This window comes from Chrysochloris asiatica, unplaced genomic scaffold (genome assembly GCF_000296735.1).
Source record: "Chrysochloris asiatica unplaced genomic scaffold, ChrAsi1.0 scaffold00354, whole genome shotgun sequence".
Lineage (NCBI taxonomy): Eukaryota > Metazoa > Chordata > Mammalia > Afrosoricida > Chrysochloridae > Chrysochloris > Chrysochloris asiatica.
The window spans coordinates 790330-815892 of record NW_006408872.1 but is presented as its reverse complement, the minus strand read 5'-3'; the positions used below and the strand labels follow the sequence as shown (position 1 = coordinate 815892).

Here is a 25563-nt window from a genome sequence, read left to right as displayed (position 1 = left end):
ACATCCCTGTGTCCTGGAGGGGCACTGGGCCATGATCTGCTGGCTCTGCCCCGTGGGGGGACACTTACTCACTGTAGGCTCTTGTCCCTCTCTCTCTCTTGCCTTCCCAGGGGACATTATGATCGACTATACATATGTGGAGTGCACCTCAGCGGTGATGCAAGCACTGAAGCATTTCTACAAGCACTTCCCGGATCACAGAGCAGGCGAGGTCAGGTGAGCCCAGGCCCTGGCCAACCTTTAAAAACTGAGAGCAGATTTCTTCTGATGTAGGTAAATGGTGGCTTGTCCCAGAAAGCGACTGAAGATAAAATTCATTTACACACAAGAGGTTTGGAATGTTCCTGAATCCTTTTGTTTGCCTTAAAGTGGACCAAGTATGTGTATTGGGGCCCAGAATAGCAATGGTTATAACACAAAAAATGGGTTGTTTTTCACACTTGAGTAATGTTTTTAAAAAAAGACGTTCGTTTAATTTCACCTATGTCGGAGTCCTGGTGTGGCCCCGTGGGATAGTGCACAGGACTGCAAAGTCATTTTGAACCCCAAGGTCGCTGGTTCTCATTCACCAGATGCTACTTGGAAACCTTATATGAATTGGAACCGACTTGATGGCACTTAACTACAAAAACTTGTTGAAATAGTGTCACTATAGGATAAGCACTGGATTGCTAACCACAAACAAGGTCAGTTGTCAAACCCACCAGTTGCTCCTCAGCAAACCCTACATAGGGTCACTGTGAGTCAGAACCGACTCAATAGCACTTAACAACAACTATAGCAATGGTGGTTTTATGGTAAGCATATATAAAAAGTCCCTGAAGCCTAAGTGACATCTTGATGAATTTGATCACCAGCATGCAGACAGATGTCTCTAGCTTCCCCCTGCCCTGCACACACACAGGGATCACTCCTGACTCTTCCACTCACCTCTACATCTGCTAGACTCAACTAGCAGTGGCATGTGGCTGGGGCTAATAGGCTATAACTGCCATAAGCATTTGGATAGAAAGGTCCACTTTTTAATCCTTAATCCATTTGCCTGTTGAGAGATACTGGAATTGTTTTCATTTTGGGGTTATTATGAAGTACCCTTGTCTTCTGGGTGTATCCGTGCACATTTCTTGGAGACATGCACATAGGTAAAATGGCTGTGTTATGGGGGCATACTGTTTTTGTTTTTATCTTCTTCTTCTTAAAGTTTTTATTTCAATATTCTTCTCCAACACCATAACTCAGATGCATCAATTCTTCTACGGTTTTCTTTATTCACTGTTCAACTTTTGCATGCATATGAGGTTATTGAAAATACCATGGCTTATATCAGGCACACCTTAGTTCTCAAACGGACATCTTTGCTCTTTAGCACTTTAAAGAGATCTTGTGCAGCAGATTTGCATAATACATTACATCATTTGATTTCTTGACTGCTGATTCTGTGAGTGTTGATGTGAGCAAAATGAAAGTGTTTGTAGTATATACTTATTTTATTTTGGGCTTTAAAGAGCCCTGGTTGTGCAGTGATTAAGCACTTGGCTACTCACTAAAAGTTCTGTGGTTAAAACCTACCAGCCACTTCACAGGAGGAAGATGAGACTGTGTGCTTTCATAAAGGTGTGCAGCCTTGGAAGCCCTGTGGGACAGGTCTACTCTGTCCAGTAGAGTTGCTATGAGTTGGAGTGAATTCAGTGACAACAGGCTTGTTTTCTTCCTGTTGTTGTTTGTGCGTTTTATTTTGAGTATCAACAGTTACTGCTCTTTATTTTTTTCTTTGTACTCTAACTTTTTGAGATGGGTAAATGATGACTTCTAAGATAAGCGATTTTCATCCTTTCTTTATAGGTAAGTGTGTGAGGCTATCAGTAAGTTATAATATCACTCAGTTAAAATATTTTAAAATTATTTTTGTCAGTTCTCCGACCCATGGATTGTTTAGGATTCTGTTGCTTCATTTCCAGAAAACCTAAGGATTGTCTTGTGTTTTTGTGGGAGGTCCTGATGGACTGGTGGTTTCCTTTTGTCCTGGTGATGGGTCAAACCACCAGTGGGTGGTACTGTCTTTTTTATTGTTTTCACCCAGACCTGGCACACAGGTGCCCCTGGGGTATGATAGTAATGCATTTATCTAGAATTGTTCATTTGCCAGTCCTTAAGCTGCTTCATTGTCCATTGTGTGGCCCTCCCTGCTGGGCTCGTTTTGTCTTCAGAGATGGTTCACAGAATTGGCCTCGTGAGTGCGACAACTTTTTAAACCTGTCATCTTTTAAATAATCTCCATATTACCAGCTGTTCCGTGGGAGAAAGATGAGGCTTTCTGCTCCCGTAAAGATTTGCAGCCTTAGAAACCCTGTGCAGGGTCGCTATGAGTCGGAACCGACTCCACGGTACTTAACAACAACAACATATTGCCTTGGACAACCTATACAGGGTTGCTATGAGTTGGAACCTACTTGCTGGCACACTACTGCCTCCACCACCATACTAGGGAGTCTTGGTGTGGCGCTGTAGGATAAGCACTGGACTGCTAACCGCAAGATTGGCAGTTCAAACCCACCAGCTACTCCGTGGGAGAAAGATGAGGCTTTCTGAACCTGTCAAGATTTACAGACTCGGAAACCCTACATGAGGTCATTATGAGTCAGAATCGATTCGATGGTACATAGCAACAACAGTACTACTAAAGTAAAGCATGTTTTTTGATGGGCACTTTGAAATATTGTTGTTGTTAAGTGCTGTTAGTTCCAACCCATAGTGACCCTGTAGAGGGTTTTCAAGGAGGAGTTGGTGAGCTTGCACCACCAACCTTTCAATTCAGATGGACTTTGCAGTCTAGCTCATTCATCCATAGTGCCATACCAGGACGCTGTATAGGAACATGCAAAGAAGAAATTTCTCTACTTGCACTTCTGAAGTGTCTGTTAACCACTTTGTGACTCCCCATCTCATGATTGTCAGTGTGTGCACATGTGCACATAGGCCTGTATCTTCTGTGTCACTGTTCACTCTGTACCTGGTGGGGTTTCTGGAAGCAGGTGGTGACTTCTCGTGTTAGTTGGAGGTTGTCTCCCATAGGACTGTGATGTCTGCACAGTGTGTCACTTTACTTCTTCAAGAGCCTCTAACTTTCATTGTTCTTTTCCAAGTTGTTATTATTTTAATCTTGACCATACTTAAAGTCACACTCAACTGCTATTGAGTTGATTCCAACTTATAGGGTTTCCAAGGTTGTGAATCTTTGCGGGGGACACAAAGCCTCCTCTTTCTCCCATGGAGCAGTGGGTTTGAACTGCTGACCTTTTGGTTAGCAGTTCAGTGCTTATCTTACAGCACCACCAGGGCTTCTTTTACTTTGACCGGTATCCTCTTAAGTCTTTATTATCCCTAGAACAGCTGTTGGCTCTTGGATCCCCTAGCCTGAGTTGATCCATGACTCTACCTGTAACTGGCACTTCTCCCCTCTGCTGCTCCTTCTCCTGCCAGCCAGGGTACAGCACAGCCTCTCTGGGTTGGAAACATTTCAGAGGCCTGAAGGTCCTGTAGAATGTGTGGCACACATTAGCCCCACACACTAAGAAGTGTCATTGTATAGAAGTTGCTTATCATTGATTTCATATTGCATGTCTTTGGAGACTGCTGAAGTAGAATTTTCCCCTCATAATCAGTGTTGTCTTTTTTTTTTAATGAAATGTTTATTAATGTAATCACTGGATCATTATCAGTGTGTCTTTTTTTTAATGAAATGTGTATTCATCCACTTAGCAATTTTTAAAAGCTTTTTATTGCAAATTGGGTGAGGATTTACAGAGCAGACTATTAGTTTTACATTAAACAAATCTTGCACTTTTTCTCATGTAAGTGATTGCAGTTCCCACATTGCAACATCCTCCCACTCTCTCCTTGGGTTTCTTGTTTCCACTTCTCCCTCTTTCCCAAGCCTTCTCAATTTTGTCCTTAGGGAAAGGCTGCTTTTCTGATCTCGAAAATGGACCATTCTGTGGTGTATGAACTGCAGGATAATGTGCTGGATTGCAAGGTCAGTTTGAACCACAAGGTTAGCGGTTCAAACTCACCAGTCAGAGTCAGAACCGACTCGACAGGACTTAACAATAACAAAACAAAATGTGTGCTTCACTAGTGTTACTGCCTCTCTTATGTATCTGTCTACTGCTTGGCTGAAAATATCCACAGGGGTGAGTTCAGTTCCAGTCCTGAAGGGTGACTAAGAGTCGTAGTCTTGGGGTTCCACTAGTGTCTTATCTGACAAGTGGTGGTAGTGGTGTGCTGTTGAGTTGCTTCTAACTCTTAGTGACCTTGCATAAGATTTCCAAGGCTGTAAATCTTTATGGGAGCAGAAAGCTTCATCTTTCTTCCACAGAGTGGATGGTGGATTCAAACTGCTCACCTTGTAGTATGCAGCCCAACGTGTAGCCCACTCTGCTTCTGGGGCTCCCTGTTTGAGCAGTAAGCCTGGTCTTTTTTTATGAAGTTGAGTTTTCTCCCACTCTATCCAGGACCTCCTAATGTGATTCCTTTCAGAGCAATGGGTAGTGGTAGCTGGGTGCCATCTAGTTCTGGTCTCAGGGTTGTGGAGACTGATGTTCACGTGGTCCATTAGTCCATTGGACAAATCTGCAGACTATTTAAATTTTCCTAAGGATAAGCACAGAGTTCTAGCCCAGTAGCTGATCCTTGGGAGAAAGATGAGGCTTCTTGTTCCCACAAAGAATTATGGAAGGCCTATATACGGGTAGCTATGAGTTGAAACCGAATCGATGGCACACAACAGCAACACAACGATTAACCCAATAATGTGTTTCATAATAAATTTTTTTCTTTAAGGTCTAATCCAAGATGGGTTGTTCGTAAGTTGTCATTTCTTCATCATTTTTAAGCTAGGATAGTTATTTAGTCTTTCCTTGTCTTTTGTGACCTTGGAATTTTTGAAAAGTACAGACAAGTTATTTTGTGGAATGTCCTAATTTTCTGGTGTTCTTAATGATTAGACTCAGGTTCTAAAATCATGCATTTTTGTCAGGAAGATCATGAAAGAGGTGTCGTCTCTCAGTGCCTCATCTTAGGAAGCTTATTAATGATGCTGATTGTGATCAATTGATCTAGGTGATAACCATTTGATTTCTCTATTGTAAAGTTATTATTGTCTTTGTGGGGAGAAAGTTTTAGTTTTTGTAAATGTCTTGTGTCTCATCATATTTTTATCCATTAGTTTTCACATCTGATGTGATTCTTGCCTGAATCATCATTCATATGGTTCTAAAAATGTCATTCCTTCTGTATGTGTTGGTGCTCTGTTAACAGCTTTTCCTTTGCTCGGTTTACTATACTTATTATTGACATATGGATTCTTATGTATTGATTTTTTTATTGATCTTATAACTACACACTGGTTGGTTCCAGCTCACCAGCTGCTCGTTGGAAACCCTATGCAGGGTCGCTGTGTGTCGGAATCGACTGGACAGCACTTAACAACAACAACAAAGTGTTTTACTTGAATGAATTATCTTAGATTCCTTTGGATTTCTTCTGTAAATAGTCACTTGCCAGTGGCATTTTGTTAATTGCCAATCCATAGGCCGATGATGTTTCATTTTTCTTGTCTTTCTGCATGGCCTTCCTGTATTTGTCTTAGGAAAAGTGGTAATAGGAGTATCTTTATTGTGTTTCCTCACATAACGGGGAATGCTTCTAACATTTCTTCATAATAAGTTGTATTTGTTGTAGGATTTGGGTGGTTATCTTTTTTCAAATTAAGTGAGTTATTTCCCTAATTTGCTAAGGTGTTTTTTTTTTCACCTCTTTCGTGGATGGGTGCTGAATTTTAGCAAAGTATTTTTCTGCTTCTCTATTGAGATGATTGTTTGTGTTCTGTATCTTATAGATGATTACTGTAGGTTTTTCTAATTCTTTGAATAAATCTCTCTTGGTATTGATATGTCCCTATTGGATATAGTTTCTCAGTGTTTAACATAGAATTTTGCATCCATGTCCAGAGATGAGAGATACTGAAAATTTTACTTTTGTCTGTCGTACTTGTTGAAGAGCAAAGCTGTCAGCTTGAGGACTAAGGTGCACCTGACCCAAGGCATGATATTTTCAGTAACCTCATAGCATGTGAAAGCTGGACAGTGAATAAGGAAGACCGTAGAAAAATTTATGCTTTTGAGTTATGGTGTTGGAGGAGAATATTGAAAGTGCCATTGGCTGCCAAAAGAACCAACAGATGTGTGTTGGTGAAGAAGTGCAGCCAGAGTGCTCCTTGGAGGCCAGGATGGCCAAACTTCATCTCTCATACTTCAGACATATTGTCAGGAGGGACCAGTCATGTTTGGTAAGGTAGAGGGTCGGTGAAAAAGAGGAAGTACCCACCCAGCGAGATGGATTGGCAAAGTGGCAGCATCAGTGGGCTCAAGCATGGCAACAATTGTGAGGTTAGCCCAGGATCGGGCAGTGTTTCGTTCTGTTGTACATAGGGTCACTATGAATTGGTACTGACTCAGTGGCACCTGACAACAACATCATACTTGTCTGATTTGTGGAAAGGCCTATGTTGGGTGCCTTTGAGTCAACTAGGAAGTGTTTCCCCTTTCTTTACCCTCTGGAAGAGTTTGTATAAGATCAGAATAATTGTTCTTGATAATTTGGTGAAGTCACTTATAAAGCACCTAGGCTTTATTTTTGACTCATATTTTTAATATATAGAATTATTCAGGCTTCTTGAGGCAGTTTTGGTAAGTTATTTTTCTTGAGAGATTGTTCACTTTGTCTAAGTTTTCAAAGATATTTCATAAAATTTTCTTAGTTTCATTGACTTTTTGATGTCCAATAAAAAGAGGAAGACCTTTGATGACATAGATTGACACAGTGGCTGCAACAATTGTGAGTTATGGTGTTGGAGTTTTGTTCTGTTGTGCACAGGGTTACTACGGGTCAGAACAGACTCAGTGATGCCTCATGACAACATTTGTTGTTCTGACTCATAGTGACCCTGTATAGGGTTTCCGAGGAGCAGCTGGTGGGTTTGCTATAGTTAAATCACTATTTTTATTGCTACTTTATATATAGGGGCTTCAAAAGTTTGTGGATAAATGGAGTGAAAAGATAATGTCATTTTTCCACGAATTTTTTGAAGCCCATGTACTTTACTCTGTTGATTATTACTGAGTACTCATATGGCTACAAACTTAGCAGCTTAAAACCAAACACATTCGTTATCTCACGTGCTGTGTGGGTCAGGAGTCTGGGCCTGATGAACGGGTCTACCCTGGGTCACACCAAGCTGTAGCTGAGGTTTTGGCCAGGACTGTAGTGTGGTACCTGAGGATTGGCTGGGGAAGGATCTGTTTCCAAGATCCTGCATTTGTTGGCAGGATTCCATTTGTTGTGGTTGTCAGTCTTTGTTCACTGCATTGGTTTCTTGCCATATGGTGGCTCACTTCATAAAAGTCAGCAAGGGAGTGTCAGTAGAGTCTGTTAGCAAGAGGGAAGTCACAGTCTCATGTAACATAGTCATAGAAGCGACATGCCATTGCTTTTGCTGAACCCTGTTGCTTATAAAGATGTCATAGCCCTAGTGCTGCAAGAGGCTCATATGGGAGTCTCACATGGATCTGAACACCAGCAGACAGGCCACAGGGGGACGCTTTAAAGTCTGTTTGTCCTACTACTCTCATCTCTAAGGAACCAGTTATTCTTCAATGGTGCCAGCTAGATGACTACTTTTTTTAAAATAATAATTTGTTTTATTTTGTTGTTGAGGATATATACAGTGGTACTACACCAATTCAACATTTTTTACATGTATGAGGGAGGATATGTCAGAAAGTATTGCTCTAGAATCATAAAAACCTTCGTTAAATAAAAATATCAAAATGTGGAGCTATTGTTTCTTGACATAGCCTCATCTAGGTCTACACACTCCTGAAGGTGGTGCTTCCATCCCTTGAGTCCTTTCCTAAGGAATCCCACACTCTTCAATTTACGCCAGGTCAAAATGGCAGTTTTGACACCCTCAGAGGACTCAAATTCTGTTCTTTTTAAATGTTCTTTGAGCTTTGGGAACAAAAAGAATAAGATCAAAACTGGAGAGTAATAGATGGGGTAAGGTTTCCCAGCAAACTTCTCTTAGCACAGCCCTTGTTACCCTGTAAGAATGAGGGAGCACTGTTGTAAGGAAGAAAATTGCTTGGTACAAGTTTCTTGGCCCTAATGCTCACCAATGCAGTTTTAAATTTTCTTAAAACTTCTTTAGAAAAACCTCCCCATGATCATCTGGTGTCTTTTAGGAAAATTTATGTAGATTGTCCCTTGTTGTTATTGTTGTTGTTAAGTGCTGTCAAGTTGATTCCCACTCATCGTGACCCTGTATATGGTATAGGGTTTCCGAGGAGTGACTGGTGAATTTGAACCACTAACCTTGCAGTTCAAACCGACTTTGCAGTACAATGCTTTATCCCACAGCACCACACCAGGACTTCCCTTGGGAATCTCAAAAAGCACTTGCCATGGCCGCCTTATGGGCCATTAAATTCTCTGCCTTGAATTTAATTGGCCCAAAAGATTCCCTATGAAGCCACTGTTTTTTAAAAAGTTTTATTGTGAATTATGTGGGTTTACATAGGACAGCATCAGTTTTACATTCATCCTATCGTATTTCGTTTCATTTCAATGATTACAGTCCCCTCCATGCATCATCAAATAACCAAAGGGTACACCCCACAGGCCCACCCCAACTGTCAGCATACAGCCCCTCTCCCACCCTGAGTCCAGTGTCCCCAGCCACTCCATCTGTCCACATCATCATCTCTGTCTTTATGCCTGGTATCACTGCCTCTCTGGGTAGTGTCCCACTCTCTGCTCTTCTCATTTGATGGTCCCAGGGACCTCCGCTTCTGGGCTGCAAAATCAATCACTCCCCTCCTTTTGTCAGAAAATATCTACCTCTATATTTCCTACCCTCACAGTCAGTCCTGATGACAGTTATTCACTACTGTACCACAAGTGTCTTATCCCCATTTCCTTTTGCCAGCCAGGTCCTAATGGATTGGAAATCATTCAGTGGTGATTCTACCTTCCCCCACCCCATCTGGAACTAGGCTCCCTCTTGAAAGCTTGTAAGCCAGTCACTTCTTGACTTTACAGAACCACCCCTCCTCCCCCCCCACCCCCCAGTTCCATTTTGGGTAGCCAATGTCTTAAGTTGCCCATCCCTGTCAACCCTGTGTACCGAGGGGTAGGAGTGATGAAGCCACTATTTTGATTCTAACTTTTTTTTTGGAGGTACCCAAATAAGACTTAAGACAGTGGATTATTGAGAGAACTTGTCTACAGTCCTCCACTGATTGCAGGGAAATGTTTGAACATGTTTTGTTTTTAGTAACCGTGCATCTATGATCTGGAACATTACTAGCAATACTGCTCTGAGTTGTTGTTAAGTGCCGTTGAGTTGGTTCCAACTCATAGGGACCCTGTATAGGGTTTCTGAGGAGCAGCTGGTAGGTTTTTGAACTGTCAACCTTGAGGTTAGCAGTCCAGTGGTTATTCTGCAGTGCCACACCAGGACTTACCCTTATACAATTCACTCACACTGGTTGTTATGTTTTGAGATGTACAGTCATTCTCACCCTCTTCTTCTGCGTTATTGTTTTCCTAGTAACATAAATTCACTGCCCCCTGAGTTTTCTGTCAAATCTTTTGAGTTGCTGTTGTCAATTTGGTCCCGTATAGATAGATCTTAAAAAAGCATTATACGTTTGGGTGCTAGGGAGGAGGGCAATACACAAGAAGGGGGAGGGAAATGGAAGAACAAAGCAGATGGGAGAACAATTAGGCAGGTTTGCATGGGCTAAGTGGGACAATGGTAAATAATGATGTGTGAACAACCTTGGAACAACAGGGCTCTAGGATACAGAGATTGAGACATGGTTGGAATGGGCAAAAGGGGTAAAATAATGTTAAGATGCTTGGCTGTCTTTTGAATCTTGGTTTCCCTGGCAGACCATTATAAAATAGACTCTTGAGGGGGAGAGAAAGGAATAGCCAGAAATATCACCATAGAAAGCCTGTAAGTCCGTTTTCTGCCTATAATTGATTAGAATACCTAAAATGGGGCTACCACGTGCCCAGTGAAAGGAGGGTTCTTGTGGAGCCTCTGCATTACATAAGACCATAGATGGAATCCTGAACAGCATCCAGAGTCTTCTGAAGTGGGAAACTTCCACTTGAAAGGACAAGCAGACCAGCCTGGAGCGGCTAGAAGAACAGAAGATACTTCTTGAAAGAAAGGCAGGAAAAATACAAAACAGTATAGGCAGACTGACTGATTACTACAAGAATAAGCAAGTTGCTTGCCCAGGACACATCAAGGTAAGTGGTGTCAGGTCCCCTGAGGGCAAACCCCCTTCTAAGACTAAGCCTCAATGGGAATACTCGCTCTGATTGTTGACCATGTTTGTCACCGATAAGGAGAAGTGAGGGAAAAATGGCAGTGAAGCTGTGAGCTAAGCCCTACAATGTTCAATAGATGCCTGTGAACCCGGGTGGAGACCTGGTGGGCCAGCAGTGTGGCGAGACCTGAGGACTCTTGGGCCCAGAGTCAGTGACATAGCCACAGAGGACTAGAGAGGAGAGTAAAGTGTCCAGCTGATAAGAAGAGATGGCATATACATAAGAACACCCACACTTGCAGATAATACCTGGCTTCAGTGACTGGATGATCAGAGCTCAACTAGAAGAAGAAAGAAGAGGAAAAAAAGAGTAATCTGATACAATTTGATGAACTTGACCTACACCTATGGATGCATTAGCTCAAAAGAGGGAACAAATCTTTACAGCGAGGATCATTCCTACCACCTCCATACACAAAGTAGACAGGGATGGGCAACTTGGACATTGGCTACCCAAAATGGGACGGCTACAAAGGCAAGTAGTGACTGGCTTACAGGCTTTCAAGAGGGAACCTAGATTCAGAGGGCATGAAGGAAGGTAGAATGTCCATTGAGTAGTATCACAATCTGTCTAGGCGGGGCTAATGAAAAGAGATGCGGCTAGGTCTCTTGTGATACAATAGTGAATAATTGTCATTAGGTGTAATGGTGAGGGTTGGAAATGTAAAAGGAGACGTTGTATAGCAAAAGGAGGGGAGTGATTCACTTTTCAGTCTAGGAGTGGAGGTCCCTGGGACCATCAAGGGAGAAGAGTGGAGAGTGGGACCCTACCCAGAGAAGCAGTGATGCCAGAGATGGAGGCAGAGACGATGATGTGGAGAGATGGAGCAGTTGGGGACTTTAGACTCAGAGAGGGAGAGCGGCTGTGTGCTGACGACCTAGGGTGGGTGCAGTCTTGCAGGGTATACCCTTTGATTGGTTGATGATGCATGGAGGGGATTGTAACCATGGCAGTAGGATAGGATGAATGTAAGGCTAATGTTCTCCCATGTAAACTATCACATAATTCACAAAAAAAAACAAAAAGCGTAATACTCAAAAAGGAGACATTCTTTATAAGCTAAGTGAAACTATTGTTTGGTTTTAAGAAGACTTTTAAGACTTTGGCTTTACAAGTTTTTAGTTTAAGGTTTAAGATTTAATGATTATCTGAGGACAATAGTTTCAAGGGTTTGTCTAGCTCTCTGAATCCATAAAGTCTAGATTCCATTAGCGTTTGAAGTTCTGTCCTGAATTTTCTTCCTTTTGATCAAGATCTACAAAATCTTTAATCAAAATATTCAGTAGTGATAGTCAGACACCATCCATTTCTTCTGGAGTCAGTTGTTCACGGAGGTGATTAGCCACACACTCTGTATCTTCCTATGACTCTCCTTCTTCTGTTGCTCCAGGTGAGTAGAGACCAATTCATATACCTGGAATGACTGCTTGTGAACTTTTAAGATCTTAGGCAATATGTAACAAGTAGGTTAAACAGAAGCACTGAACTTGTCATTATGTCAGTTAACTGGGATGTTCCATGAGACTCTGACCCTAAACCTCCAGACCAAGGAATTCCCCATGAGATTTTTGGTTGTATGTAAGCAGCCTCAGCAGCTGCTCCATTTCCTTCATTGTTTATGTCAATATGTCTATCATACACCTTTTGCCAATTCAGCTTTTTGTAGGTATACATCTTATTGACCGCAAGTAGTATATAATCAGCAGTGCAGCCCTACCCTTAATCAGTAGTGTATATCCATCATCATTAACCCCCTTTTTTCCTCCCTTCTACCCCTGGTAACCACTAAGAAATTTTGGTCACTGTACATTGCATATTCTTGTCTTTTTATGTAAGTGAGGTTATGCAGTCTTTGTCCTTTTGTGATGACCTTATTTTACTCAGCAAAATATCTTCAAGCTCCATCCATATTACTATGTATTAAGACTTCATTTCTCTTATTGGCTGAGTAGTATTTCATTGTATGTGCATACCACATTTTGGTTATCCATTCTTCTGTTCATGGGCATTTAGGTTGGTTCTCCCTTTTGGCTATTGTGAATAGTGATGTAATGAATACGGGTGTATAAGTCTCCTTTAGTCTCTGCTTTCAGTTTCTTTTTCACCTAGGAGTTGAATTGCTGGTCTCACTGAGATGGATTCACACAGTGCCAACAACAGTGCGCTCAAACATAACAATTGTGAGGATGGTGCAGGACCAGGCAGTGTTTTTTTTTTAATGTTTTATTGTGCATTATGTGATAGTTTACATGGGAGAACATTAGCTTTACATTCATTCTGTCGTATATCGTTTCATTGCAATGATTATAAATCCCCTTCATGCATCATCAGACAACCAAGGGGTATACCCCACAAGCCTGCTCCTCGGTTGTCAGCACACAGCCCCTCTCCCTCTCTGGGTATAGAGTCCCCAGCCACTCCATCTCTCCACGTCATCGTCTCTGCTGGGCAGTGTTTTGTTCTGTTGTTCATAGGGTTGCTCTGAGTCAAAACCAACTCAATGGCACCGAACAACAACATAGTAGCTGTATTTTTTGAGGAGCTACCATACTGTTTTCCACAACTATACTAGTTTGCATTCCCACTAGCAATAGATAATGGTTTTCCAATTTTCCTATATGCTTGACAACATTTGTTATTTTCTGGGTGTTTTTTTTTTTTTTTTTAAATCTTAGCTGTTCTTTGTTGTGGAGTCCTGGTGTGTCACTGTAGGCTAATGCGCTAGACTGCAAAATTGATTTGAACCACAAGGTTGGCGGTTCAAGCTCACCAGCCATTCCTTGTAAACCCTATAAAGGTTGCTATTGGTCGGAATTATAATTGGGAGTATATTGAATCTATAGAATCTATTATAGACAGATAGCATTGAAACTATAATCAGTATAGATAGGATTGACATCTTAATATTAAGTCTTTCAATTTACAAACATGGAACATTTTCCCGTTTATTCTTGTTGTTAGGTGCAGTTAAGTTGGTTCCAACTCATAGTGACCGTATGTACAACAGAGACACTATCCAGTCCTGTGCCATCCTCACAATTGTTGTTACACATGAACACATATTTTTTTCTGCCTGCCACAGTGCCAATCCATGTCATTGGGCTTAGGAGTTCACACATCTCTTTAAACTTTAGACCTGTTAGCCCTTCCTCTTCTCTCTCTTCTCTCAAGAATAGTGGATGTCAATGGACCGTGGCCAGAATCAGCCTTGTCTTCATTGCTGCATTTCCCCAACTTCTGCTCACTCACACTTGACTGTGGGTTTCCTTTAAGTTTCAATCCTAGAAGAGGGTTTCCCCTGGTGGACTAACTCTTCTTGCCTTGATGCCTGCAAAGCAAACAACTGGTTCGCTTCTTTTCTACAGGTCTTTTTTCAATAAGAATCTTCTGTTCTACCAACAGTTCTGGGTTGGTCTGCATGTCTTTTCAAATGGGAATGACCTACCTCAGAAGGTTCTGAGTGGGGCTCAGGATTCCACATAAGGCTATGAGTTGGAATGGCACTTAACAACATCAATGAAATATAAAGTACCCCTTGTTATGTAAGTTCCCAAACCCATGCTCTACAAAGAATTAACAAGAAGCCTATTTCCCTGGGCAAATTCTGATTCCCCTTTTAGCAAATCCAATCAGTTATAGGCTGAAACCAGGCTCGCAATCTTTCTGTTATCATAATTCCCAGTATTTATTTCTATCACACTTAAATATCTAACTTTCTTGCCTTTTTAACCATCTTTTGCTTTCTTCCTGTATGATGTTCTTGATGTCAACCCACAACTCTTTTGGTCTTTAGTCATTAGTGTCTGATGTATCAAATCTATTCTTCAGATGATCTCTAAATTCAGGTGGGATGTATTCAAGGTCATATTTTGGCTCTCATGGACTTGTTTTCAGTTTTCCAGCTTCAGCCTGAACTTGCATGTGAGCAGTTGGTTGGCTGTTCCACAGTTTTCCCCTGGCCTTATTTTGGCTGATGGTATGGAGCTTTTCCGGAGTCTCTTCCTACAGATGTAGCCAATTTGATTTCTGTGTATTCCATCTGGTGAGGTCCATGTGTCAAATCTTTAAATATTTTATAGAACTACCCAACGAAGCAGAGTCCAGGAATGTTTTTTTTTTAGGAAGTTTTTGATCACTGATTCAATCTACCAGATAAACTTCTGATAAACCTCCTTTGTATTCCAAATCTATTACTCTCTCTGATGGTTTTTCTCTTTCCTTTCTTTTGTGTGATTTAAAGGGAGACCATGTTCATTCTTTCAAGACCATGGGCTGGATGGAATTTGGAGAGGTACATTGCTGCTTTGCTGGCATATTTATTATGGCAAATCTGCTGTGTTCCAGGGAGACTCTGGAGCAGGGCCTGGAGTTCTGTCGGCGGAAACAGAGAGCTGATGGTTCTTGGGAAGGGTGAGTAAACCAGAGATCGAGTGTTCTGTCTCAACGTGCTACTTACAGGTAAGGAATATTTTTGGAAACAAGTGCCAGCTAGTGAACTTGTAGTCAGCTACTCTTGCAGAAACCCAGACTTTGACTGAGGCTGCTCCTTGTGTGGCTGAAAGTGTCTCTGCTATGGATCTGCTCCACATGTGGCTATAAGAGGCTCCACTGTATGCATTGGATGCCCTTGCCACCGGTGCCATCTGTGTGACTCTAGGGCTACCACCTTTTTCTTTTTTCACTCTGGTTATTCTTATTTGTGTCTGGGTGGTGGTTTCACAAATGAGCCAATCCCAGGGTCTGGGTGGATGGTTCAATTTCAGTGATCTTGAAGCCTGAGGGGGTTATGAATGCAGCTTGCTGAAGCTGGTAAGCCCCTCTTACATGGAAGGCACTCAGGCTAACTAGAGCTGGTAGTCACGGACACCTGTTGGAGACACTCCCATTCTCCTTCATCTCTCCAGGTCCTGGGGGGTCTGCTTCACGTACGGCATGTGGTTTGGACTGGAAGCATTTGCTTGCATGGGACAGATATACAAAGATGGGTAAGTGGTCTCAGAAGTACCACAAGGAACTTGGGGTTGGGGTGAGATGGGGTTGCTTATAGCAGATGCTATAACACAGGTACTTCCTCCTTTGATGTTTGCTTTGGAGGTGTTTAAAATTTATAGCATAAAAATTTAGCATTAAGCTAAATTCAGCTGTAGCACTGTAGGATAAGCACTGGACTGCTAACAGCAAGGTCAGAAGTTGAAACCCACCAGCTGCTCTTCAGAAACAGGGTTACCATGAGTCAAAACCAACTTGACAGTACTTAACAACAACATGACAAGATCAGTATTCCAGAAAACACCAGCTATGAAACTGAGATCGTGGTGTTCATTCATGAGCTGACAGCACTGATCTGCATTAAAGATGCAGAGCTGTGGTATTGCTCGGTAGAGGAAGCTTCTGGCCCTACTCCTTCTCTCCTATCTCCCCCCCCCCCCCCCCCCCCGGGGACAAAGTCAGAGTCCAGGAGCCCTTATGCTGAGCTGGCTTGCTCTGTGGCTTGCATAGGGTAGGCCAGCATCCTCGACATTGTGACATTCCTGAGTCCTCTCTTCATCATTGCCTGTTGTTGACTGGCTAGATCACATCTTGTTGGGGTATTTGAACTCAGAGTGCCTCACATGGTCTCCTCAACAGCCCTAGGGATGTCGCCATTACCACTTCATAACTGGAGAGCAAGCCTTGGGTGTTCTAGCTGGGTTGAGATCCTGGGCCTTCTCCCATGATGCACCTGTGTCCCTCTGGTCCCTGCAGAACGGCCTGTGTGGAGGTTACCCGGGCCTGTGACTTCCTGCTGTCCAGGCAGATGGAGGATGGCGGCTGGGGCGAGGACTTTGAGTCCTGTGAGCAGCGACGCTATGTGCAGAGCGCCCAGTCCCAGGTCCACTGCACATGCTGGGCCCTGCTGGGACTGATGGCTGTCAGGTGAGAATGGGTGGGGCTGGCCTAGATGGTTGGGAAGCTGCAGGTCATAGGCCCTGGGGAGATGGCCTCACAGTGATGCTCACCTGTTAGAAGTGGGTCATATGACGTGATGGCCAAGCAAGGAAAGTTTGATGCAGACAGCATGAAACTGTGGGCAGTGGGTCACCTGCTAGGTCTGGCAATGACTCTGGCAGGATCAGATATCCAGGGTGACGCAGTTAGCACAGGCTTCACAACCACTTCTTCCCGTACACACACACATGCACACAGACATGTTCGTGCATGCATACACACACAGATCCACAGTGTGCAAGTAGACATGCACATGCAGATACATGCACACAACTCCACATGCAGATGGATACATGCGTGCCCACAATATGCATAGCAGACACAGATGCACACATGCAGATGTACAAGCAGATGCCCATATGTGGATTCACTGCATCCCTGTGTTCTTATGTTGGATTTGGGGTCATTTGAAGGATCTCCCTCAAACCTCCTCCAGATTGGTTTGAGCAGCAATAGCAGCAGCATCTGATGGGAGTTTCAAGGGATAGAGCTCAGCCCCGCTGCCTGCAAGTCCTGTGCTCCTGCTTTCTGGCAGGGCTGGCACTGCATGTGAGCTCATCACTGTGCCCGTGTCCACCTGTGTCTCACTGCACAAAGCTGTGTGGGTTTCAGAGTGTGGTCTGCAAGCATGGGCTTTCCCACAGCTGACCTGAGACCCTACTAATCTCATTTCCAGGCATCCCAGAGTCGAGGCAATTGAGAAGGGCATTCAGTGTCTGCTTCGAAAACAGCTCTCCAATGGTGACTGGCTCCAGGTAGGCCAGGGCTTCTGTGGACAAAAGCGTGTCCATTTCCCAGGCTTCTACCACTTGGTGCACCTGTTTTCCATAGGGTGTAGGATGAGCTGTTGCTCTGGGTACTTGATGGGCCAACCAGTCTGGTTGCTCTGTCCTGTAGCAGCATATGGTGGCGGGTAACCATGGTGTGGGGATAAGAGTGGGTGGGAGAATCCCTCTAGGAGAGCCCTCAGACTGTCATCCTGTGCACTCCTTTATTCTGGCTTCCCCATGGCCCCCGTGATTGGGAGGCTTAAGAAGCAGCCTCTGCAAGGGGTGGTGTGGGGGTTGTGCCTTTGCTCCCTCCTTCAGAGGGGCTTGGGGCTAGAGAGACCAGCAGTTGTGAATGCCCAGGGCGGGGATGGTCAGTGACTGTGAGGGTCTGGAGGCCAGGCTGACAGTCTGCCCGCAGGGGAGGGCCTGATAATAGTCTGGCTCCGGGTGGGGACACCTGCTCCTACCTCACTGGGCTGGTTGGTGGTTGGCTGACCCTCTGTGCTTACCTTGCATGTCCCTCTAGGAAAATATCTCCGGGGTCTTCAATAAGTCCTGCGCCATCAGCTACACATCCTACAGGAACATCTTTCCCATCTGGACTCTGGGTCGCTTCTCCCACCAGTATCCCCAGAGCACCCTCGCCAGACCCCACTGAGCAGGTCTGCGGGGAGTGTGGGGTGACCTCACCAGACTCAGTCCCCACACTCTGAATCTGGGAGACAGGGGCTTGGTTCTGAGGACAGTCTGTCAGTGAAAGGAGCAGTGTGAAACCCTGGTTCTTTAGAAGACCTACCCATTCTAGTACCAGACTAATCAGTGTGGCTATGTCCTTTCTGTGGACATAAGATTAGAGTGTTCTGGGAGAGGGCAGTAGTGCCCAGCCCATCCTGCCATGGCATCCATAGAGGCGGCCCCTTGAGTCTCCTCGTCCTGTAGCCCTCTTTGTGTTCTGTGCCCCTGCACCTTTGGCCTGGTGGGGAGAGGGTACTGCGGGCTGGCTCTGTGAGGGCATTGTATCTGCTCTGCTGTCTCTGCCCCACCTCAGTAGCCCCTTAGAAGCTGGGGGCTGTTGACTGAGGCCACTAGTGAGGAAAAGGGGCCAGGATTCAATGAACTCCTGTGCCACACAAGGAAACTGGGGTAGTGATCCTCCCACAGTGCAACCTAGCAGATTTTGGGGGCTCTTAGCACCCCAGCTTCCAGTTTTTGCAGTGGCCATGTTGAGACAAGCATGCCCAGAGACCAGGCATGATGAAGACAGTGGAGTAGCCACAGTTTGACCACTCTAGGGCATTACTGTCTGCAGGGCAGCCAAGTCATCCTAGCCCATCTGTCCCTGTTCTGATCAGCAGGGCATGGTACCTTCCTTTGACTCAGGTGTCTCAGGGCATGCTCTGGGCAGGGCAAGGTCTAGTATCCCACGTCTGGGGAGATGTCTGGATCAGGGGGCTTTCAAGCCCCTCTGGTTTCTGCACTTGTCTAAACCCCTTGCTTTGCCCCTGACCTGTGTAGGCAAGTGGTTTCCAATGCTAGTGCGTCCTGGATGGGGCTGTGGGGAGCCATCTTGAGGCCTGGGTCTGGTGCCACCCACCACTTACTCTCTACCTAGTCAGCAGACCTCTCTTGCTCTCCAAGTCTGCATCAGCCGTATCTATATGTACCACCCCATCTCATCATTCCATACGTGGATATGATGGCTACCCCTCTGCCCCAGCAGAGATCCAGAGCCTCCCCCAGCAGTTTGCCTTCTGGCATTCCTCACCCCCAGTCTCTCTGGCTTCCCTAAGCAGTGTCTCCACAGACCTGGTGCTCACCTATCTTGGTAGCGTTTGATCAAGCTATCCCTTTACTACTCCCTCTCCGTATTTCTGCCTACGATAACTCTCCTTGGATGTTGTTTCCATGCAGCAGTTACCTGGAGAGTGTGAATACTTCTTGGTCATTTTGAAACTAAGGTTGATTTGACCTTTTGAAACTAGGGTTGTTGGAACTTTTAACCCAGAATTTGTACTTGCACCTCCTCTCCTGCCCATATCTCCCCAGCTGTGACAGTAGTTGGACATCATCTGCCTACAATGGCAGCGGTTGCCCCTGGGGAGCTTCCAACCATGACCACATGACTGTATAAAACATTTTCTAGAAAAAAAATTCAGTTTTGTGCTGAGACTGTAAATAAAATGTTATCAAAATCACTGCCATGATCCAAATGACTTTAATAAACACTTGGTTCCCATATATGGAAGCATGTTGTGTTTTGTTCTGTCTTATCCTGGGGAACAGTCATGATGTAGGGAGCTTTCTGAGACTTGGTGCCATGCGCCTTGTGTGCTGTGCCTACACCAGCTCCATGGCCTCAGTCTCAGGGAGCAGGAAGATAAGCAGGGGGTGTCTCCAGTTGTTTGAGGGGGAAAGATTTGTTCCATTGTGGTTAAAAATCAAGTTTTGTACCCTGGGTAAATCATTAAAGATTCTTGAATTAAAATTATTTCACTATTGGTTATCAAGAAAAGATTTTAAACAGTATGCTGGATGTTTTCTCTGGCGCCATCTTAGCTTTCTGTGTTCACCATGATGCATAACGCTGCACCCATCCTGTTGAGCAATTCTTTAACTGGAAATGCTTGCTTTTCAATTGAAACTTACTTCTAAGAAAATAATAGTTTTCCTTACTGTAGCATAGCTTATATTGATACACAGACAAATTTTATTTAGGCTATAAAAATTTAAATATATTAATACTTTATACTGATGTTGTTTCAAATTATAGTATAATTGGTCAGCTTGCTTTACTTTCGTTTTCTCTCCTGTAATATAAATTTTTAATTATAATTCTCATTTCAAGAAGGAATTAAGGTTAGAAAAATGTGAATTAGGACAGGGAAGACAGATGAAATTACAAAGAAGGTTGTTGTTATGTGCTGTCAAGTCATTTCTGACTCATAGCGACCCTGTATCGGGTTTCCAAGGAGCAGATGGTAAACTTGAACCACCAACCTCGTGGTTCAAACCAACCTTGCAGTCCAGCGCATTAACCCACAGAAGGAGGTTGTTGTTGTTAGGTGCCATCGAGTTGGTACCGACTAATAGTGACCTTAAGGAGCTCTGGTAGCGTAGTGGTTACGAATTGAGCTGCGAATTGCAAGGTCAGCAGTTCAAAAATACCAGCTGTTCCATGGGAGAAAGATGAGGCTTTCTGCTTTCATGAAGATTTACAAACCATGTACAGGGTTGCTATGAGTCGGAACGACTCCACGGCACATAGTGACACAGCAGATGAAACACTGCCTGGTCCTGGGCCAACCTCACTATTGTTGACACGCTTGAGCCCATTGATGCTGCCACTTTGCCAATCCATCTCGCTGGGGGTCTTCCTCTTTTTTTCTGACCCTCCACCCTACTAAACCTGATATCCTCCAGTGACTGGACCCTCCTGATAATATGTGCAAAGTCAAAATGGCCAATACCAGTCCATTTCAGCTCACTAATGCCTGAGATATTGATGTTTATGTGCTCAATTTCATTTTTGACAATTTCTAATTTTCCTAGATTCATACTTTGTACATTCTATGTTCTGATTATTAGCACACAATATATGCTTGAGGGTTTGATTGGCTCATAATAGGCTGAAAATTAACTATTTGGCTTTCTAGGAGGTAGCTGAAGAGAGAACCTAGTTCCAAGTCTGTAAAACAGAAATTCCTGTGGCTTAGGAGATTCATGTCACTGATGGAGGGGATGGGCCCTATGAAAAAGGGAGGGCATGAGGCCAAGCGATCTGTAAGTTTCCCTGGGCTGTTCCTCACAGTCCTTTACACAGGGGCATTTGGTCAAAGCAGACCTTGAGGGGGCCAGTGAGATGAGACCCTGGACATAGCTCTGAAAATTTACTAAGAGTTTGTTCCTCTCGGTCTTACATGACCCTGTGTCTGACTTTTTCATTAGGAATTTCTGGTGCCTGCTTGAGACTCCCTCTCCTCACTTAGGATGAGGATGACATGGAAACATTCAGAGTGTTTTTCTTAGTGAAAAGAATTTACCCATCAGTTTCCGCATGATCACCATTGATATAGATGATTTGCAGCCTTTTACAGGGTTGACAGTGATGTCCCAGACAAGTAGAGAAAGGCTAGATTACCTATTTTTTAAATAGCTTTCAGCACATCTCACAGTCAAGACTTTTTATGAGTGTGAGCAGCAGCAAGCTGAGCTCCCAGCTCCCTAATGCTCCAGCTCTCAGTCCTTGAGCCACCCAGAAAAAGGTGAGCACTAATTGTGGACAGCCAGAAGACTGAAACAAAAACTGGCAAGTGCTGTTGAGTTGATTCTGACTCATAGTGACCCTGTATGGCTTTCAAGGAGCAGCTGGTGGGTTTGAACTGCTGACCTTGTGGTTAGCAGCCCAGTGCTTATCTTAGAGCCACACCACGACTCCTAAACAAAAATTTGACTGACTTATTGGACAATATCAGGTGGTTTAACATGCATCCCACACCTGCCCAAAATGGAGGGAGAGGCAGAAAAACATTCGAGGTAGTCATGCTTGAAAAAATTATCAAATTTGATGAAAATGTAAAGTCCATAGATGGACAAACTCAGCAAACAACTAGCAGAATGTTGTTGTTGTTGTCAGGTGCCATCGAGTCGGAACCAACTCATAGCGACCCCATGTACAGCAGAATAGATAACACAAATAAATACTTTGAGGCATATTATAACCAAATTAATGAAAACCAGTGACAAAAATCTTAAAAACAGACACATGTTAGTTGCTATTGAGTTGATTCTGACTCACGGTGACTTCATGTGTGCAGAATAGGAACTCCATAGGATTCTCAAGGCTGGGGCCTTTCAGAGGCAGATTGCTAGGACTGTTTTCTGAGGCTCCTGAGTGGGTTTCAACCACCAGCTGTTAGGATAGTAGTCAAGTGCTTAATCATTTGTACCACTCAGGGACTCCTGACATTACATGCAGGTAAAGAAAGATAAGGATGACAACTCTTCATCAGAAACATTGAAAAAGAGACAGTGAAACAACATCTTTAGAGTGTTGAAAAATAAAAAATGCGTCAACTTAGGATTCTACATCTGAAGAAAATATCCTTTGGAAATGAAGACAAAATAAACATTTTTTCCAGACAAACAAAAGCTGAAGAGAGTTTTCTAGCAAGCTTACCCTACAAGAAATGTAAAGTTGTACAGGGTAAAGGAAAATTACACCAGATGGGAATTCAGAGCTTTAACAAAGAATGAAGAACACCAGTAAAGGTGGTAAGTGGTAAATATAGGCGGGTTTTTTTTCTCTCTTAAAACGTATTCAAAATAATTGACTTTGAAAAGTAAAAATAATAACTTTATTTTTAACATAGAAATAAGAGATATGATAACAGTAATACAAGGAATCCTGAGGGAGAATGAAGGTATACTGTTGGAAGGCCCTTACCTTGTATGAGGCAGTATCAAGTGTGGCAACAGTAGTGAGATTGGCACAGGATCGGGCAGTGTTTTGTTCTGCTGTACATAGGGTTGCTATGGGTTGGTACCGACTCGATGGCACCTAACAACAACAACAATACTATTTAAGATAAACTGTATTCCTTAGAGTAACCAATGGAAAAATAAAGAAGTATAGCTAATATGCTAGTAAGGAGACAAAATAATCCAAAAGAAGACAGGAAAAGAGGAATGAAAAAATAGGGAGCAGATAATAGATTTAATCTCAACCAACCATGTAAGTACATTTAGTAACTATAAATGATCTAAGCACTCCAATGAAAAGGCAGACTCAATTATATGTTTTCCCACAAGAAATTCTAAGTATAAAGACAAAGACATGCTAAAAATAAATGTTTAGGACAAATACATACCATTAGAACACTAATCATATGAAAGCAGTGAAATGTTTTTTGCTGTTACTAGGTGCTTCAGGTCAGCCCAGTACCCTTCAGTATAATAATGAAACATGGCCTGCTCTTGCACCATCCTCACAAGCAGTCTCTGTCAATCCATCTCATTTAGAGTCTCCCTATTTTCCACTGACCCTGTACCAAACATTATGTTTTCACCACTGAAGGATGGCTCCTAATAACATATTCAAACTAAGCAAGACAAAGTCTCACCATCCATGCTTGTAAGCAGCATTCTGCTTGCTGTATTTCTCCAACACTGATTTGTTTGTTCTGGCAGCTCACTGTGTATTCAGTATTCTTCACCAACACCACAATTTAAATGCGTCAATTCTATCTTCCTTTCCCATTGTCCAGTTTTCACATCCTATATGAGTAGTGTTCTTATAAAAGGAGAAGCTACAGACAGAGAGACAGAGGAAGACTACCATCTAACTATGGAGGTAGATGCAACTGCAAGACAGGAAGTGCTACCAGAAGCCAGGAGACAGACATGGAATACTTTCTTTCAAAGGGAGCTTACAAAAGGAATCAACATGGCTGATATCCTGATTTGGATGTTTAGCTTCCAGAACTGTGAAACAGTACATTTCTGTTCTCATAAGCCACCCAGTTTGTAGTATTGTATAATCATTGGCCGAAATGAAGGGAGATTAGACAAATCCAAAATAGTAGTTGCTAAGTTTGTTGCCAAATGCTATTGAGTCAGTTCTGACTCATAGCAACCCTGTATATGCTCCAAGGAGCATGTGGTGAGCTTGAACTGCTGACCTTACAGTTCAAACCAACCTTGTAGTCCTGGAGCACTACACCAGGACTCCACAATAATAGTAATGACAGAAAATCCGTAAGGATAAACGTGTGAACTACATTATAAGCTAACTTTACCTGATTAGCATTTATAGAACTCTCTTCTCAACAATGGTGAAATACACATCCTTTTGAAATACCTGTGGAGCATTCACAAAAATAGGCCATATGCTGGATCATGGACAAGTCTCAAGAAATGTGGAAGTATTGAAACTATTCAGAGAATATTCTTTTACCATAATGGAACTAAATTAGAAATCAGTAACCAAAAAATTTGGAAAGTGAAAAAAAATAACACATCTCAAAATAACTAATGATCAAAGTACAAAGCACAAAGGAAATGAGATGTTTCAAGCTGACTGAAAATATTACAACAAAATCTGTGGGATTTTGCTAAAGCAGAATTTACAGAAATGTTTAAAGGTTTAAATATTAAGGTTATATGTAATACATATATATATAATCAATGATCTAAGCTTCTACCTTAAGAAGCTTAAAGCCAAAATAAGTAGAAGGAAATAATTAAATACAAGAGCAGAAATAGAATGTGATAGAATCGGTAAACCTCCAAATTAATCTTGGAAATTTAAAAAGTTAATCTTTGGAAAGATCAGCCTTAGTCTGATGTGGCACTGTAGGAGAAGCGCTGGACCGCAAGCTTGGTTTGAACCGCAAGACTGGCTGTTTAAACCCACCAGTCAGTCCCTGGAAACCATACACAGGTGGCTAGGAGTTGGAACTGACTCTACAACAGTAACAACAAGCTGATCAAAAAAGAAAACCTAAATGAGCTGTATGGAGAATGGATCCAGATCCCACAAACATAAAAGGAAATAACACTAACTTTATACCAATATTCTCTTCTTAGATGAAAAACACAATCTGAGTAGCCTGATATCTAGTTTAGGAAATAAATTGAGAATTTAAGATTTCCTAGAAGGAAACTCCAGGCCCAGATGGCTTCACTAGTGAAATTTAGCCAACATTTAAGAAAGAGAGGTGTTGGAATGGTGATAAATGCAGGTGTCTTCTTCAGGGTGAACCTGACCTGGCTGGGCTGGATATGCTGGCCAGGACTTGTCTGTGGGTGACTAGATGCACACTGGGTATCCTAAAGTACTAGTGAATGGCTGCCTCTTTAAGGGTAGTGACATCACAAGGCTGCGGAAGGCTGTGACCATCCTGGAACTCCGTGGCCATCTTGGAACTCGGTGGGCCTGGCTGTTGTGGGGTGTCCATGGTCGGATCTCCACCTCCACGGGGTCACAGGCCCACATGTAACCGCTGAGGCACAGAGGCGATGGCCGAGGGGAGCGAGTTGATGAACAGGCTCATGAGTGAGAATGCTGATCTCAAGAAGCAGGTGCGGCTCCTGAAGGAGAACCAGATGCTGAAGCGGCTGCTCAGTGAGAGCTGCCAGGAGAGCAGCGGCCACACAGCCCGTGAGCTCCTCCTCCCCAGGGCCCCCAGCTACCCAGAGGCCTGCTCCCCTGGGGGTGCAGGTAAGACTTTACGGGGCTCCATAGGAGACTGCCTTCCTCTCCAATCTGAGCACTGATCCTACCCTGGGAGATGAGTGATGGATGGACCAATTAGCGATTACCGTGGAAGGGTTGCCAGTGGCTTAC

General features: G+C 43.3%; 2 protein-coding genes across 4 annotated transcripts in view; both read left to right on the top strand.

The window, feature by feature from the left end:
- LSS (lanosterol synthase (2,3-oxidosqualene-lanosterol cyclase)) overlaps window positions 1-17877 on the top strand; it is a 35643-nt gene extending 17766 nt beyond the window's left edge. Inside the window, exons 17-22 of the mRNA XM_006876125.1 lie at window positions 111-216; window positions 14806-14871; window positions 15366-15446; window positions 16207-16377; window positions 17126-17204; window positions 17746-17877. Of these exons, the coding sequence (XP_006876187.1) occupies window positions 111-216; window positions 14806-14871; window positions 15366-15446; window positions 16207-16377; window positions 17126-17204; window positions 17746-17877 (635 nt within the window). The remainder of the gene's footprint in view (window positions 1-110; window positions 217-14805; window positions 14872-15365; window positions 15447-16206; window positions 16378-17125; window positions 17205-17745) is intronic.
- A 7358-nt stretch (window positions 17878-25235) lies between these two features.
- SPATC1L (spermatogenesis and centriole associated 1-like) overlaps window positions 25236-25563 on the top strand; it is a 36001-nt gene continuing 35673 nt past the window's right edge. For 2 of the 3 annotated variants that reach the window (XM_006876112.1, XM_006876114.1), the window contains exon 1: window positions 25236-25437. In XM_006876112.1, coding sequence (XP_006876174.1) covers window positions 25236-25437 — 202 coding nt within the window. The remainder of the gene's footprint in view (window positions 25438-25563) is intronic. The other variant, XM_006876113.1, reaches the window with a different exon arrangement.